Source organism: Gossypium hirsutum, chromosome A08 (assembly GCF_007990345.1).
Source record: "Gossypium hirsutum isolate 1008001.06 chromosome A08, Gossypium_hirsutum_v2.1, whole genome shotgun sequence".
Classification (NCBI taxonomy): domain Eukaryota; kingdom Viridiplantae; phylum Streptophyta; class Magnoliopsida; order Malvales; family Malvaceae; genus Gossypium; species Gossypium hirsutum.
The window spans coordinates 92,132,431-92,151,123 of record NC_053431.1 but is presented as its reverse complement, the minus strand read 5'-3'; the positions used below and the strand labels follow the sequence as shown (position 1 = coordinate 92,151,123).

The 18,693-nt window shown below is 37.0% G+C and overlaps 1 protein-coding gene across 1 annotated transcript; it reads right to left on the bottom strand.

The window, feature by feature from the left end:
• Positions 1–10,002: 10,002 nt before the first annotated feature.
• LOC107959687 (uncharacterized) lies at positions 10,003–10,729 on the bottom strand. Its single transcript, XM_016895839.1, has 3 exons — positions 10,376–10,729; positions 10,127–10,315; positions 10,003–10,083 (listed from the first exon to the last, which is right to left on the bottom strand). Exons 1-3 carry the CDS (start codon positions 10,727–10,729, stop codon positions 10,003–10,005), a joined length of 624 nt encoding a protein of 207 aa, XP_016751328.1.
• Between the last annotated feature and the right edge of the window lie 7,964 nt (positions 10,730–18,693).

Genomic DNA, 18,693 nt, shown 5'->3' with positions numbered 1-18,693 from the left:
CCTAGTTAGAATTCATATCTTTTCCTTCCTTAAGATTCCAATATAATTAGAATTCCACCATCTTTTTCTCTTATTTTCCTAATTAGATTTTTATATTACCCTTTTTAAATCCTAATAGAATTTGCTCTCCATCTTTCTATTTCTCTTTTTCTTTCCCTGTTCTTTACTTCATATTTTCATCCTAATTGTTGATAATTATTTTGCTTTCTTGAATCAAATCATCCTTCATTCAATCATTCTTTTTAATGGTTTTGTAATTGTCGTCAACAACATCTCTACCTTTGCCAAAAATCGGTAAGTACATCTCGTTTCCTATGTTTAGATCCCAAATTTTTGTAATATTACTATCCGACGCTAATCTTAGACTCGATTAATCAATCTTTTATGATTCTTGCCAAATCTTTTTACTATCTTGTCAAATCTTGAAACCAATCGTTAATTCACGTTTAAATGTCATTTGAAGGATCGAATTTAGGTGAATCAGATCAAAATCGAACGTGAGGAATATCGATTGAATCCGCTGTGAATGTATGTATGTTCTTTTCCAAGTGAATTGGTGGAAAATTATGTAAAGTTTAGGGGCACATGGTCTCCCACATGGGCATGTGGACCACACAATTGGATCACACGACCATGTCCCATTGTAAATCCTAGGGTAGTTTGTGAACCACACGGCCACAATCTTTCTACACGGTCGTGTCCCTCTTGTAGGGTAACTACAGCTTTTGTTACACCACTACAGCCTGGCCACACGGTCGTGTGACCCCTATTTTATAGTTTTGCCCAAAATTTGGTAAATTGTTCAATTTAGTCCTTGTATAGTCCTAGAATTGTTTTTATAGATTTTATTCACTTAATTGATTCCTTGATATTATGAATATGCTAGAATATGTGAGTTGATGAATAAATTGCTACTGTTATAATGTATGATATGTGAATGTAACACCCCAAACTCGACCTGGCTATGTCATATGAGAGTGTTTCTAAAAATACATCGACACGTTAAAATCGTTCAGTTATTATCTTTTACTTAGTCCGAAAAACGTGTTTTCACTGATTTGCTTTTAAACATATCTTTTTTATGCAAAAGCTTTAGAAAATCTTCTATTTTAGGAAAACTGTTTGCTTTTAGAGAAAATTATATTTTAATCGAGCTTATCAGTAGTAAAATCATCAACAGTTCAAAAGCCAAATTTAAGAACCAAAAAGTCCAAAGTCCAAAAATTATAGCAAAAACCCCAAATAAATAAGTAATTCAGAACCGAAAAAGCCAATGGAGATAGTCTAAAATTATTACGTGTAGCCACCGTCGAGTTCTTCGCTACACTGATCCGCATAGACTTGGGGATTACCTGAACAGATTAAACAGAAAAGGGTGAGTTTCACAACTCAGTATGTAATCCCCACAGATATTAAACATACATAATAATCATCAGAAGTCAGAAATAGACAGTCTGAAGCCGAAGCCCATTAAAGAATTAGTTCGGCCCTTAGCCCATTCAGATGCAAAATCAGATATAAGTTAGGGCTTTAACCCAATCAGATACAGATGCAGAACAAAATATCAGAATCCTACCCACTAGCCTCAACACACTATCTCCATCCAACCCTACACACTATGTGGGGGATAATATCGACCCACCTATCCCTACACACTATACTGTACCGAAACACGGTACATAAACAGATATTTACAGCAGAGTTGCCAGATAACAGGCTTAAGAGCCTTTCAGACATTTCCTCCATTAAATCATCAACCTACCCCGATGCAATGCAACATACAATGAATAGCATGCTAATATACAATAATCAATCACACAATCAATACAGTATTATCAGGCTCAGTACAGATATCATACAATAGAACATACGTTTAGGGGTCCAGATAATGCTTACCGACCCTACAGTAGGTTACAGTCGACTTGGGTGACCCGTGCAACCTTACAGAATTCTTTCAGAAAATGGCTCACACGCCTATGTGGCCTGCCCGTATGGGCCAACACGCTCGTGTGGCTCACATGGCCTAAATTGGCCTTGACCGTGTGGATCACACGACCTGGCCCAGAATTAGGCCCACACGGCCCAATTGGTCAAGCCTGTGTCTCGCACACGACTTCGCTAGTCCTCACACAACTGTGTCATGGGCTTGCATCACGCACGTACGGCCTGGTTCGTCAATTACACGGCCATGTTCAGTCACACGACCTACCACACGGGCGACCACACGCTTGTGTAGCATCAACAGATTACTTTTCGATTTATGTCGATTCTCGTTTTTTGTCTTTTCGGGTACACACCTAGTTCTGATTGATGCTAAAACGATCTCTGAGCACTCCAGATCCTATAATCGACCAATTTCACTACATTAATCACTTAATCATTGAACTAGAAACCAAACCCGAATTGGGATATCCATCCTTAAAGCGATGAAACTTACCTCCAACACCTCGAATCAATCGATTACAAATCAGTACAGGAAAAATCTCGATCCTCGCAATATGCTGCTGCCAAAACGTCAATAACCCCCAATTAACATTTAGTATTTACAATTACAAAGCACAAAACTTACTTACCAAAACGTGTAGCCCACGATGCATAAGAGAGCGAAAGGAAAAGAACGAAAAATAAGGGAGGAGCAGAGTTTCGGCAGGATGGGGGAAAGTGAAAAATGGCAGAGAGGAAAAAGAAATATTGCTTAACGTCAGAATTTTTGGGGAAAGCGAGGAGAGAAGAAAATTTGAAAAACAAACAGGAGATGTGATACACATCCCTAATTACTCTCCCACTAACACCACAACTCAGAATTCAACTTCCACCCAAACTCTCTCTAAACCGTGCCTAAAATTAAACTCCCTTACTCACGTAGGGATTCGAACTCAAGACTACCAGCATATTAACACTCTACTTAACCATCAGACCGGCAGGCCCATTCTAATATAAACTTACATACAATTAAACTTAAGTCTACTAAACAAGGTTAAGGCTTTATGTAGAAAAAACTTAAATTTTCCCAAGACAGGGCTTGAACTTAGGACCTCACACACACACCCAGAACACTTAACCACTGAAGCAGATACACACTTGTGTTACAATTCACAAAGCCAAAATATAACATTTTTGGGGCATTACAACTCTACCCCCCTAAAAGAAAATTTCGGCCTTGAAATTTACCTGATCAGAACAGGTGAGGATACTGCTGACGCATCACATCCTCAGGCTCCCACGTAGCCTCCTCAGTGCTATGATTCCACTACAGCACCTTCACTAATGTAATAGATTTCCTTCTCAGAACTTTAACATCGCGCTCCAGAATCTGAACCGGCTCATCCTCGAAGGTCAGATCTGATCGAACCTCAATTTCCTCATCAGGCACAATATGCGTAGGATCAGAGCAATAGCGCCTCAACATAGAGACGTGGAACACGTCGTGAATCCGATCCAACTCCGAATGTAGCTCCAACTGATAAGCGACCAGCCTTACTCATTTCAGAATACGATATGACCCAAAAAACCTAGGGCTTAACTTGCCCTTACGACCGAACCTTAGAATCTTCTTCCATGGCAAGACCTTGAGAAACACAAAATCCCCCACAGAATATTCAATCTCGCATCTCTTCAGATCTGCATAAGAATTCTACCTATCAGAAGCTACTTTCAGTCAATCCCTGATCAATCTAACCTTATCCTCTGTCTCGGAGACTAATTCCAGACCCAGAACACGTCGCTTGCCCAACTCAGTCCAACATAAAAGAGTACGGCACTTACGACCATATAGTGCCTCGTAAGGTGCCATCTGGATGCTTGACTGTAAGCTGTTATTATAGACGAACTCAGTTAATGACAAGTACTTCTCCCAACTGCCTCGGAAATCAATAACACAGCTTCACAACATATCCTCCAGTATCTAAATCACGCTATCCGATGGACCATCTGTCTGAGAATGAAAAGCAGTACTGAAGTCTAACCTCGAACTCAAAGCCTCATGTAGCTTCTTCCAGAACCGAGACGTGAAACGAGGATCCCTATCAGAGATGACTGAGATAGGTACCTCATGCAACTGTACTATTTCAGAAATATAGAGCTTGGCCAATTTTTACAGAGAAAAGTCCGTCTTGACAGGAATGAAGTGAACGGACTTGGTCAATCGATCCATGATGACCCAAATAGAATTTGTAACACCCCTAACCCGTATCCGTTGCAGGACTAGGGTTAAAGGCATTACTGGACAAATCGAAATATTTAACATTCATTTCATAAACATTTTAACATCAGAGATCAAACATCAATATAGAATACTTTATATAGGTCATCGAGACCTTAAATATGCATTAGAAAGGGGTCAGGACTAAACCGAACACATACAATTTTTTTTCCAGAACTTAAACATTTTTGTAACAAGTACATGTCACATGCCCGTGTGAACAGGCCGTGTGCCTCACACAGCATTAAACACGCCCGTGTGTTTAGGCCGTGCCAAAATAAGGCATACATACTAACTTCCTTACATGGCCACAAGACACATTCGTGTGTTTTGGCCGTGGTCGAGCCTGATTTGAGCCACACAGCTAGCCACACGCCCGTGTGCCTTGACCATGCTTGAGTCTGACTTACAATTGTAAGGTACCCCAAGGGACACACGGCCGTGCAACATAGCTGTGTGTGTCGCACACGGTTGAGACACACGCTCGTGTCTCTGCCCGTGTGGACAAAAATAGGCCATTTGAATAGCCAATTTGTCACCCCAAATTGGGTCAAACCTATAAGCATCAAACTAAGCATATCTGCACAACAATTTCAGCCAATTTCTAACCTAAACCATACATCACTCATGCCATAACATTATCAACAATTCCAATATCAATTCATCAACCAAGTTATAACAAATCTAAACTAAAATCATACCAAGGCATATGTTTCAATACGTCATTTGATCTCATGATCAAAACTTACCAAAATTTATCAACATTGACCATTTCTTTTGGTTATTCAAAACATATCATATGGTTCATAATGCATCACATATCATATAACATTTCCAACCATAAGTTCAAACACAAACTAGCCACATCACATGGCCTAATATATATATTACAAAACATATCAAAACACTTCTAGCCTATACATGCCATACTTCAATACATACAATTTCAAAAGTACCAAAATAAGGTTCAATAGTATGGTGACGATCCTCGACGATCCCCGAGCTCACAGTAGCTTCGATATCTATAAAACAATGCAAACACACACAAAGTAAGCTTTCAAAAGCTTAGTAAGCCATATACTAATAAACTTATCATTCAAAACATATAAGCATAATCAATTTACAAATACTTTATAACCAAAAACTAACACAAACCTCTTGCTCATATACATGTTACACAATCTCAATTCATTTACACATATGACATATGTTCACATACTTAGATAATTTATCATCATTTGCTTGTATACTTACCTCTCATTCTCAAACATAACATACAATTCAAACGTACCTGAATCGGATACAATTTCACAAAGTCATTCATTTTCTCGGAGTGCCCATTTGAACCGTTTGGAAACATAAGGATACACGGATAGCTCAGAAAGTTCATACAATGCCAACGTCCCAGACGTGATCTTACATGTAATGAAATATCAATACCACTGTTCCAGACAGGGTTTTATACAAAATCAAATACGATGCTAATGACCCAGACAGGTTCTTACATATAAATCAGAAGTCGATGCCAACATCCCAGACGTGGTCTTACATGATAACACATATCGAAAATCCTATGTCATTACATATGTATCCTAAGTATTCCTAAGGTTCGTACAGGGCTTTTCGGACGTCGAAACTTTGTCGATACTTTCTCGAATAGCACATCTTGAGCTTGAATATTCATTCATCACAATTCAATATCATATGAACAATAATAATTCAATTCAAGCATATTTATTTGCATATCGACTTACCTCGTACGGATTCGGATGGATGGAATTGGTTACTCGACAACTTTCGACTTTCCCCAATCTAATTTTGTTTTCTTTAATTCTTAATCTATATAAATTCAAATTTAACTTATTCAATCACAAATTCATTCAAAACAGTCCATAAACACATATTTAGGGCAATTTGCAAACTAGCTCTCACAGTTTCACATTTTGACACTTTAGCCCCTAATTCACAAAATCACAAAATACACATAATTTTCATATACTCATGCTTGACCAAATTCTCCTAGTACTCATACTAGTCTACACATTTCATTTATTTTGCATTTTAGTCCTTCAATTTACAAATTTCACAATTTAGCCCATTTTACTCAAATTTATCAACAATCCAAAGAAAAAACATGTTAACCCAAAACATATCTTCTATTTATCAACAACTAACTTCACAAAACTCACAGTTTTATCAATGGAACATTTCAAAATCATCAACAAAATCATAAATTGAGACATAGGCTTAATAGTATTCAAAGCAACGATTATAAAAACGTAGAAATTATCAAAAACAGAAACAAAAACATACCTAAATCAAAGCTTAATAGTGCCAAACCCTAGCTTGCTTTTCTCTTTTCTTTTTATTTGATATATTCGGCCAAATGATGGAAAATATGAAACAAATATCATGTTTTATTTTATTATAATAGGTTTATTTACCTATTTACAAATTTAACCTTTATTTAAACATATAATAAACATATATTCAATGGTCATTAATGTCCATCCAAATGTTCAACGGTCAAATTGCATCATAAGGACCTTTCTTTTAATAAGACAAATCAAATAGGCACTTTTACAAACAGCAGTCAACTTTTACCTTTTATGCGATTAGGTCCTTTTAGCAAATTAAGCACACAATCTATTTAATTTTCACATAAAACTTTCACACATACTAATTCATATATCAAAAACACGGAAAATAATATTTAAATATTTTTTAACTCGAATTTGTGGTCCCGAAACTATTGTTCCGACTAGGGTCTAAACCAGACTGTTACAATTCTCCCCCTTAGGGATTTTCGTCCCTAAAAATCTTACCGTTGAATAGATTCAGATATTTCTGTCTTATAGCATCTTTAAGCTCCCACGTGGCCTCTTCAATACCGTGTCGATGCCACATCACTTTTACTAACAAAATTTCTTATTTTGCAGTTATTTAACCTCGCGAGCTAAGGTACGGATCGGCTTTTCTTCATAAGTCATATCAGACTAAATTTCAATCTCAGACGGAGGAATCACATGCGAAGGATCGGATCTGTATCATCGAAGCATCGATACATGAAACACATCATGAATCTTTTCTAACGCTGGTGGCAACAACAATCTATATGCTACCGGCTCAATACGCTTGGTAATCTTATACGGCCCAATGAACCTCGGACTCAATTTGCCTTTTCTACCGAATCGAAATACTTTCTTCCACAGAGATACATTCAAAACACTTTGTCGTTGATCTCAAACTCAATGTCTTTTCTTCTCAAATCTGCATAAGATTTCTGACGATTGGAAGCTACTTTTAAACTATCTTGGATCACTTTTACTTTCTGCTCGATTTCTTTTATCAAATCAATTCCGTGAATCTTATTTTCGCTGAGCTCAATCTAATACAAAGGTGTACGGCATTTACAACCATATAAGGCTTCATACAGTGCCATTTTAATACTTGATTGAAAACTATTATTGTAAGCGAATTCAATCAAAGGCAAATATTGTTCCCACGTATCTTCAAACTCAAGAATGCAACATCTCAACATATTCTTGAGTATCTGAATAATCCACTCGGATTGACCATCCGTTTGCACCTAGAGCATCTTGCAACTTCTTCCAGAATCGTGATGTAAATCTCAGATCTCTATCTGATACAATAAATAATGGCACACTATGCAATCTCACAATATCAGAAATGTATAATTCAGCTAATTTATCAAGCAAGTAATCGGATCGAGCCTGAATAAAATGAGCAGATTTCGTCAATTGATCAACCACAACCCAGATCGCATCTTTCTTTCTCAGAGACAGGGGCAAACCCGAAACAAAGTCCATTGTCATTCTTTCCCATTTCCACTCCGAAATCATTATCGGTTATAGCAAACCAGATGGCACCTGATGTTCAGCTTTAACTTGCTGATTGATTAAACATTTCGAAACAAAATCAGAGATATCTCTTTTCATTCTAGACCACTAGTAATACTATTTCAGATCATTATACATTTTCATACTACCCAGATGTACAGATAACCGACTATTGTGACCTTCATTCAAAATTATCTGAATTAACTCTGGATTTCTCGGGACACAAATTCGATCTAGGTATCTCAAACAATCATCTTTATCAACTCTGAATTCTAAATCAGAATCTAATTCACACAGAGCTCGTTTAGCTAAAATCTCATTATCAATCTTCTAAGTTTTGATAATCTGTTATAAAAACAAAGGTTTTGAAGCCATAACTCACACTTGTTGAACTTCGCATATAATTGTTTTTCACGAAGAATCTGTAGAACCACTCTGAGATGCTCATCGTGTTGATCCTCTATCTTAGAATACACCAATATGTCATCGATGAACACCACTACAAATTGATCCAGATAGGGCTAAAATACTCAGTTTATTAAATCCATAATGACGCCGGTGCATTAGTCAAACCAAAGGGCATAACTAGGAACTCGTAATGTCCATAACGAGTCCTAAATGCCATTTTATGTACATCAGCCTCCTTAACTCTCAACTGATGATAGTCTAAATGCAGATCGATCTTAGAAAACATAGAGGCCCCTCTGAACTGATCAAATAAATCATCTATCCTTGGAAGTGGGTACTTATTCTTGATCGTTAGCTTGTTCAACTGACGGTAGTCGAACACAACCTCATTGTCCCATTTTTCTTTTTCACGAAAAGGACAAGTGCTCCCCATGGAGACATACTAGGACAAATGAACCCACAATCCAACAACTCCTAAATCTGAACCTTAAGTTCCGTCAGTTCTTTCGGTGCCATTCGGTAAGAAGCGATAGACACTGAAGCTGTATCAGGAATCAATTCAATCCCAAACTCTACCTCACGGCTCGGAGGTAACCCCGGTAACTCCTCAGGAAAGACATCTGAAAAATCTCTCATAGTTCTGATATCCTTAACAAAAGAGTCCCCCTAATAAAAAATACTAATGTAGGCTAAGAATGCCTCACACTCTTTCCGAACTAACTTTTTCGCTACCAAAGTTGAAATCACATTAGTCAGGTAGTCTTGTCGTTCACCAATCACAATTACCTTGTTGAGTTCTAAACACAACCCTTTTAGTCGCACAATCGAAACTTACTCAATGCTTTACCAATCAATCCATCCCCAACATCAAATCGAACTCCCCAAACGGAAGCTCCATGAAATCAGCCCGAAATATTATCCCTTGAACCTTTAATGGAATGTCTCTATACAATTTACTAATTCGAATGGATTACCCCAAAGGACTTACAACAGTCACCTCACTAGAAGTATCCTCGACCAAAATCCATAAAGTTTCAGACATAATGCTAGCTACATAGGAGTGTGTAGAGCCTATATTAATGAATGCCAAATAAGGTACATTAAATATTAAAAACGTACCCGTAATAACGTTCGAAGCATCTTGGTCTTCACGGTGATGAGCAGCATAAACCAAAGCAGGCTGCTTCGCCTCAATCAGTCCAGCACCTTTGCCTGGTGCTCTCTGTCCTCGGCTCATACCATTACCACCCCTGGCCTAACCTCGGCCCCTAGATGGCTACTGGACTACTCTCAGCAGTTGTACAGTACCAGAACTCGAAGCTTGCATCTAATCAGTTCTCAGTAGACAGTTTTGAACATGGTGCTTAGTCGAGCAACATATCAGACATGCCCCAGTAGTTCTCCAACATTTGTCCAGATGACGTCTACCACAGTGCCCACACAACACCATCCCAGTAGGTGCAACAGGAAGCCCAACTCTCACTGGCCCATCAGATCTGGCCTTTTTTTAGGTCTCAACCCAGAGCTCGAGGGTTATGAATCCCTCTTGTTCCTACCCCTCTTGCTATCTTTATTCTGGCACTCTGCACGGTTAACATCCTCAGCAATCTTGGCCTTCTCGACCAGAACAACAAACTCACTGAGTAGCTATCAGCACCCTCAGATTATCCCTAAGATCGTCCTCAAAATGTACACATCTCTCGTACTCAATTGCCACCATGTCTAGCGCATAAGGGCTCAATCTCAGGAATCCAGCCTCATACTCGGCCACTGAACGGTCTTCCTGGGTGAGATTAAGGAATTCACGCCTCCTGACATCAATGTAGCTGACCCCTACATACTTACCCTGGAACGTAGTCTTAAAATAGTCCCAGGTCAATCAGTTTGGTTGAGTGCCCTCCTTAACCTTGAGCCACCACTGGTATGCCTCATCACGCAACAGAAAAATAACCCCCTTATGCTTTTGCTCAGAAGTAAAATACAGGTCGTTCATAATTCTCTCCATGGCCTCCATCCAATACTCAGCCATGTTAGGTGCGACTCCAGCGACACCCCTGAATAACTCAGCCCCATTGGATTGGAATTGTTCTGTAACCGACCCTCGACCCCCAAATCTAGCATTTGGCCTAGCGACCCTCTCCAAAATCCTGAGTATAGGCTGAGACAATGTGTCATCCCCGGCCACGCGATCACGAGACCCAGTCTCAATAGCAGGCGACACTAGCGTCTCACTCATGTCCAAATTCGGTATATTATCCATGGAAGATGACTCAGCTCGAGCCTCTCTACGGCCTCTACCTCGGTCTTTAGTACCACGTCCGCGAATACTTCATGCGCTTATTGTCTAATCGAATTTATCGGTAATACAAATTTTATGGATCAGTTACAATTTCATTATTTATTAACAAATGTCTTATGCAAAACAATATTAGAAGTTCAGAGTTTGTTTTCATAAGTCGTAGTCTCACTATACGATTTACTACCTACAGTAGTTTCAGAATATACTTTCTACCGTATTGCGAAATAAACAGTACAAATTTTAGAAAACTTACAGGATCGGCGCCGGAGACTCTATGAACCACACTCTAAACCAGAATATTTGAAAACTTTTGGAAATAATTCCTTTAAAAGCCAATTTTTGGAACCCAAAATTTCATAGCCAAGTTTTGAACCTGGCTCTAATACCACTAAATATAACACTCCAAACCCGACCTAGACGTTATGACCGAATCTGGCGATGTTACATAAGAGTGTTTCTGAAAATGCATCGATATGTTAAAATCGTTCAGTTATTATCTTTTACTTAGTCCGAAAAACGTGTTTTCACTGATTTACTTTTAAACATATCTCTTTTACGTGGAAGCTTTAGAAAATCTTTTATTTTAGGAAAACTGTTTGCTTTTAGAGAAAATTGAATTTTAATCGTGCTTATCAGTAGTAAAATCATCAACAGTTCAAAAGCCAAATTTAAGAACCAAAAAGTCTAAAGTCCAAAAATTACAACAAAAACCCCCAAAAAATAAGTAATTCAGAACTGGAAAATCCAATGGAAATAGTCTAAAACTATTACGTGTGGCCACCGTCGAGTCATCCACTACACCGATCCGCCTAAAGCTGGGGATTACTTGAACAGATTAAATAGAAAAGGGTGAGTTTCGCAACTCAGTGTGTAATCCCCACAGATATCAAACATATAGAATAATCATCAGAAGTCAGAAGTAAACAGTCTGAGGCCGAAGGCCATTAAAGAATTAGTTCGAGCCTTAGCCCATTCAGATGCAGAATCAGATATAAGTTAGGGCTTTAACCCAATCAGATATAGATGCAGAACAGAATATCAGAATCTTACGCACTAGCCTCTACACACCATCTCCATCCAACCCGACACACTATGTGGGGATAATATCGACCCACCCATCTCTACACACCATGCTGTACTGAAACGTGACACATAAATAGATATTTGCAGCTGAGCTGCCAGATAACAGGCTTAAGAGCCTTTCAGACACTTCTTCAATTAAATCATCAACCCACCCCGATGTAATTTAACGTACAATGAATAACACGCTAATATACAATAATCAATCACGCAATCAGTACAGCATTATCAGGCTCAGTACAGATATCATACAATAGATCACACGTTTAGGGGTTCAGATAATGCTTACTGACCCTACAGTAGGTTACAGTTGATTTAGGCGACTCGTGTAACCTTACAGAATTCTTTCAGAAAGATGGCTCACACCCATGTGGCCTGCCCTTGTGGCCTACACGGCCTAAATTGGCCTTGGCCGTGTGGATTATACAGCCTGTCTCAGAATCCAACACGATCGTGTGGCCCACACACCCTAATTGTTCAAGCCCGTGTCTCGCACACAGTCTCACACGCCCGTGTGGCGTCGACAGATTTCTTTTCGGCTTATGCAGATTCTCATTTTTTGTCTTTTTGGGTACACACTTGGTTCTGATCGATGTTAAAACATTCCCCGAGCACTTCAGATCCTATAATTAACTAATTTCACTATATTAATCACTTAATCATTAAACAAGAAACCGAACCCAAATCGGGATATCTATCCTTAAAGCGATGAAACTTACCTCCAACACCTTGAATCAATCGATTACAAATTAGTACGGAAAAAATCTCGATCCTCGCAATATGCTGCTGCCAAAACATTAATAACCCCCAATTAACATTTAGTATTTACAACTACAAAGCACAAAACTTACTTACCAAAATGTGTAGCTCACGATGCACAAGGGAGTGAAAGTAAAAGAACTAAAGATAAGGGAGAAGCAGAGTTTCAGCAAGATGAAGGAAAGGGAAAAATAGAAGAGAGGAAAAAGAAATTTTGCTTAACGTTAGAATTTTTAGGAAAAGAGAGGAGAGAAGAAAATTTGAAAAACAAACAGGAGATGTGATTCACATCCCTAATTTCTCTCCTACTAACACCACAACTCAAAATTCAACTTCCACCCAAACTCTCTCCGAACCATGCCTAAAATAAAACTCCCTTGCTCACGTTGGGATTCGAACTCAAGACCAACATATTAACACTCTATTTAACCACTAGACCAGCAGGCCCATTCTGATATGAATTTACATACAATTAAACTTAAGCCTTCTAAACAAGGTTAAGGCTTTATTCAGAAAAATACCTAAATTTTCCCAAGACAGGGCTTAAACTTAGGACCTTAAACACACACCCAGAACACTTAACCACTGAAGCAGATACACACTTGTGTCACAATTCACAAAACCAAAATATAACATTTTGGGGGCATTACAATCAATGTTACATGTCTATTGTCATTGTATTTTATGATAAATTGTTACTCTTATTCCTGCCACTAAATTATTGATTGCATGCTCAACACGCATATTACTACTATTGAACTGAAGACATGTTAAACATGTCTATTTTTTTTACATAATGCTATTACAAGTATGTCATACTGCATTTGCATGGGGTAAGATGATTGAAAAGAGGAAGTGTAACACCCCAAACCCGGCTCAGACGTTATGGCCGGATCCGACATGCCACATCGAAGTGTTCAAAACATTTTATATTGTTGATCCAAAAAAACTTACTTAGTGTTTTAAAAGATAATTTCAGTATAGGTTAAAGTGAATGGAAGCTGTGCACCAGGTAGGAAATCGGAAAAGAGGAGGTGAGTCCATCGAACTGCTTAAGTACCGAGCTCCCTTCGGATCCAATCCTAGACATGCATACCGCCATTGCCACACCTTAACGTCATGTATATTTCTAGGAAATCGATTTGATTAAGTCCTTTTTAGGAAAAGTGATTAATTTTGGAAAATACTTTCATTACGAAAGCTTTGCTTGTTATCGTGGTATTTTGAAATCAATTGTTGTTTTTAAAAACGCGTCCTAAAGCTTTCCAACTTCAACAGTTAAAATAAGTAATACTTATCTTAGTAACACATATTAAAACCATCAAGAATAATTAAGCGGCCTTATTACATTTAAAAAAAAACCCAAAACCTCAAACGTAAATAAAAGGATATCCAGTTCACCAAAAGAAAATCAAACTTTCAGAACGGGTGGCCACTGCGAATTCCTTCACAGTTCCAAGCCCACTATGGTTGGGGATTACCTGCGTGGATGGAAATAAAAGGGGTGGGTTTGGGGAAACTCAGTGTGTAAATTAACCCAACCATAGCCTATATTAGCTCAAACCACAGAAACAGAATAAGTTGGCCTTAGCCCAGAACAGAAATTCAGAATAAAGCCCATAGGCCCATAACAGAACAAAACAGATATTACATGTTTATGCAAAAACCCAACCATATCCAACCGTATACACCCCCGTACCAACCTTACAACGTGTGGGGAGACAACTCGACCCACCCAACCGCTACACACCAAAGAATTTGCAGCATGGCTGCCAGAACAGATAATGTGACAGACTCACCAGATACAGATAATCGTGGCAGAGCCACCAGAACAGATATATGTGGTAGAGCCACCAGATCTGATATTTGTGGCATTGCCACCAGGACACTTCCTCCATAATATAACCCATGTCCCCATGCGTCAGAAATAATATGTCATGGCATACGTATACAGAAACAGAACATCATGCTTTTCAAAAAAAATAACCCTAGGGGTATAACGGTAATTTTGTATACATAGGGGTGTTCAAGTAATTTCACTATTCTTAAGGTTTTCATACATAACATAGCCATTTACGTATGATCAGAAACACTTACTGCGTTTTCTTACCAACTTGGACCCGTTGGCCCATTATCCCCTTTTTGGCCCATTAAGCCCAAAAATATCGAAATGCACAGAATCGCGCACTCTGCAGTCTTATCACTTTAATTTACCATATACATCAAACTATTAATCTCATGAGCATTCACACACTCACAAGATCTCAAAATACCGGCTTTTCGGCATTTCGGCTTTTTGGGTTGTCCGATCTCGTCTATAAGAGGGTGTTAGTTACACACTTGTTTGCGACGATATGCTGATGAGATCCACATACAAACCGCCTACAATTGGATTACTAACACGTTAATCTAACTATTCAAATACAAACTATGTATTAACCCCTTACAATATTCGGCCAACCACACCTACAGATCAGAGTAAGCTTATAAGAAATCAATAAGCAACTCATTAACAAATTTTTGTCAGTGTTTACCACATAATCATAATTTCATTGCAAGCTGTCTTCCTAAGCAACAGTCACTAAATCATTTATAACTGGAGCTACGAAACTCCAAATCAAGTGCCGTTAATTTTCCCTGAAAATAGACTCATATATATTCTATCCATAAAATTTTCAAAATTTTTTCTATGGCCAATCAATACCAGATTTTTCTTAAAGTTTCCCGTGTTTCACTGTTTGACTAATCTGACCACTCTTCATTACGAATCAAATTTCTCATTGTAAAAAATTCAAAATATGTTCTCATTTATTCCATTTGAAACTAGACTCATTAAGCTTTAATTACATAATTTATGCAGCTTCTAACTCATCTCCCACAATTTATGGTGATTTTCCAAAGTCACGTTACTGCTGCTGTCCCAAGCAGATTTATTACCAAATCACTCTTTCACACCTAACTTGCATGCTTGTTATTTAAACATGTATATCACCAATCAATCATCACATATCTATGATTTTACTTAAGTATAATCTCAATTTCATCATTTTAAAGCACAACATGTTAGCCGATTTTTCCCCTTAGCATCTAAGGCACATGCATGCTCATTTGTTTGGCTCAACTTCACCTATCTTCCATTTTTCATCAAAAGAACATGAAACAACAACCATTTCCTTCATTTTAATTCATGACTAAATGCTCACAACACAACTAAAAACCAAAATATGCTTCAAGAGTTAAGGTAGAATCAAGAAGAACTCATGAACATCAAGATAAAAGCAAACTACCATGAACTTACCTTCAATTTTCTTCCCCAAGTGACCGAACATTCAAGAGCTTTCTCCTCTCCTTTCTCTTCTCTAACTTTCGGCTATGATGAACAAAGATGGAAAAAACTTTGTTCTTTTCACCCCTTTTTCTTTTAATAAAATTTCATATTTCATCCATTTAATTCTTTAATACAAAAGACATGAAATGCCCATCATGGAACATTTACCTAAACCATTATCATGGAACATTTACCTAACCCATTATCATGGAATATTTACCTAATTCATTATCATGAAACATTTACCTAACCCATTATCAATTTTTACCATGAGTTATGGATATCAAGTGCTCATATTGTCTACAACAACATGATGGCTGGCCACTTCATGTAAAATGGGAGGTTTGTCATGCAAATCCTCCTATTTTGCACTCCTATTTATTTGGCCACTTCAATTTAGCCTATAGCATTTTCAAACATTTTCACATAGGTCCTATTTCATAATTTCACTCACGAATGATAAAATTAAAGCATGAAATTTTGCCAACATTCACAGAATTCCCGAAAATTGGGGCGTTAAAGGAAGTATTGACAGTTTAATAATTTGCAACACTGGTGGTTTATCCAGAAATTACTTGCAGTTTGTCTGCAAGATTTTTAACTAAAAATATTGGTGGTTCATCCACAATTTTTACTACCGCTAGTTTATCTACAAATACTAGTGGTTCATCCATAAATTGGAGTGTTATCTGATGGATGAGTTCTAGGAAGCTCTTACTGTGGATTGTAGTGAAGTATGAGTAGGAACTTTCCTATTATTTATGCATTGCATTGAGATTCACAAGTATGCTCAAATGAACTGTCGAATTTTGCTTTGCTATACGATTGTACTTGTTCTGAAATTTGTTATTTTACATGCTTTGGTTATTGTTCCACACTAGTTTTCTTGTGATTGGACTCACATTGAGCTTCTTAAGCTCACCGCCTTAACTTCTATATTTACAGAAAACCCACGAGTTTAGGACACAACCTCGGCATCCAGAAGACCCGGCTCATATTATTTTTAAATAAAAGTATTTTAGGGTTTGTAACAACCTATTTTTTAGTGGTGTCAGAAATAGTTGTTTCGGTACCACAATTCCTACGAGTGATACTATAAATATTATTATTTAATGTTTACGAGTCAAGTATTAATTTATAGTGAATTTTGATTTGATAATTTCATTTAATTAGATAATTAGTTAAGTACAAGTGGTTTGTCCCTAAAGTCAAGTGATTTTGAAAAATAAGGTATCAGGACCTCGTTTCCATAAACCAAGCCCATAAATATTTAAATATAAATATTTATAGAGTTGTTATTTAGGTATATTAAATTTTCATTCAAAAATATTAGTGATGAAATGGCTAATTTAGGTATAAGAACTAAATTGTAAAAATTGTAAAACTTAATCGCTCGAGAAAATTATTAGTTATATGGCTTAAAATGTAAATATTTGAGGAACAAAGTGGCAATTGATTGCTTTTTAATGATAGCGGACGATGAATATTTATTTTAAGGGAAATTTATATTTAAATAATGTATTAATATTAATAAAATATATAAAAAAACATAATTTAAAGTTATTATTTTCATCACTTTCAATCTTCCACCGATTTTACTTAAAAGAGAAATGCACGAACAACCATGGTTGAAGTCTTAAGTTCAGCCAAACTTCCATCTTTTCTTGGTAAGTCGTTTTTAATCTATTTATTGTAATTTTTATGTTTTTGATATCACTACAACTAGGTCTAGCTAACCCGTATCTCTAATTTCAAAAATGTTAAAGATTTTAAAACTTGCCATTGACGAATCTTAGATGTTTTTGATAAAAAATGGTAGATTTGGAAGCTATGAAATGTTTAAGGACTATTTGATAAAGTAAAGTTTGTTAATTTTACATTTAGGACTAAATTGTGAATATGCCAAAAGTAACATTAAATTTCTATAAAATTGTATTTATGAAGACTGTAAAAGGATATAATGGAAATTGGAATGAAAAACGAAAGCAACTACTTAGTGCTCGTCCAATGACTTTGTCATAAGTGCAACCTTTATATGATATTCTTGATCTCTTTGGGATAATATTTGTTCTCCCAATATGACCCTATTTTATCTCATGATAATCATTGCATCTTCCTTCATGAAAAGTCAATCACTATCAAATGGTTTTATCCGACATACTGCCAGTCACATTTATGTCTCTATCTTCTAGGAGTCATCTGCTTCGATGCCTAATATAAGACATCTCCCCAATTGGACTTGATAGGCAACAAATTAGTCTTTTAATCAGTTTGCTCATTTTCGATTAGACTAAGGACATGCTTAAGTTCGTCTACTAATACAAGCTGCCTTTCTGTACAACGATCTAACCACGTAATACCGCTTAGTATTAATTAAACATTTAGACAACCAATGAGCAATACGTGCTTCCATTTTGCTTTGTATGCAAAAACCATTTGAGGACAATTTTATACAAAGTATATTAATTTAATTAATGGATTTATTTTATTAACCAATTTGTTTGAAAAAAATACAAGTGTATATTGATGAAAATACTACAGTTAGGGCACCAGATCCAACGCACTTACCCCTAAAACTTCTCTACACTATTGTTTATATTTGTGACAGCCCAAAATTGACCCTAGTCGGGAAGTGGTTTCGGGACCACAAAACCGAGTTATGAAAATAATTAATTGTTATATTCTACGTTTATTATGTGTGTACATGCATATGTGGAAGTTTCATTCCCTAATTTTGCCAATTTCATGAGGAATTATT

Bases quoted from the DNA above. Each gene is read 5' to 3' on its own strand.
- LOC107959687 (XM_016895839.1), bottom strand. From the start codon at position 10,729: ATGGATAATATACCGAATTTGGACATGAGTGAGACGCTAGTGTCGCCT. The intron at 10,316-10,375 runs GTTAAGGAGGGC...ACTACGTTCCAG, and splicing joins CATACCAGTGGTGGCTCAAG to GGTAAGTATGTAGGGGTCAG. The intron at 10,084-10,126 runs GTGCTGATAGCT...CTGGTCGAGAAG, and splicing joins ATCTTAGGGATAATCTGAGG to GCCAAGATTGCTGAGGATGT.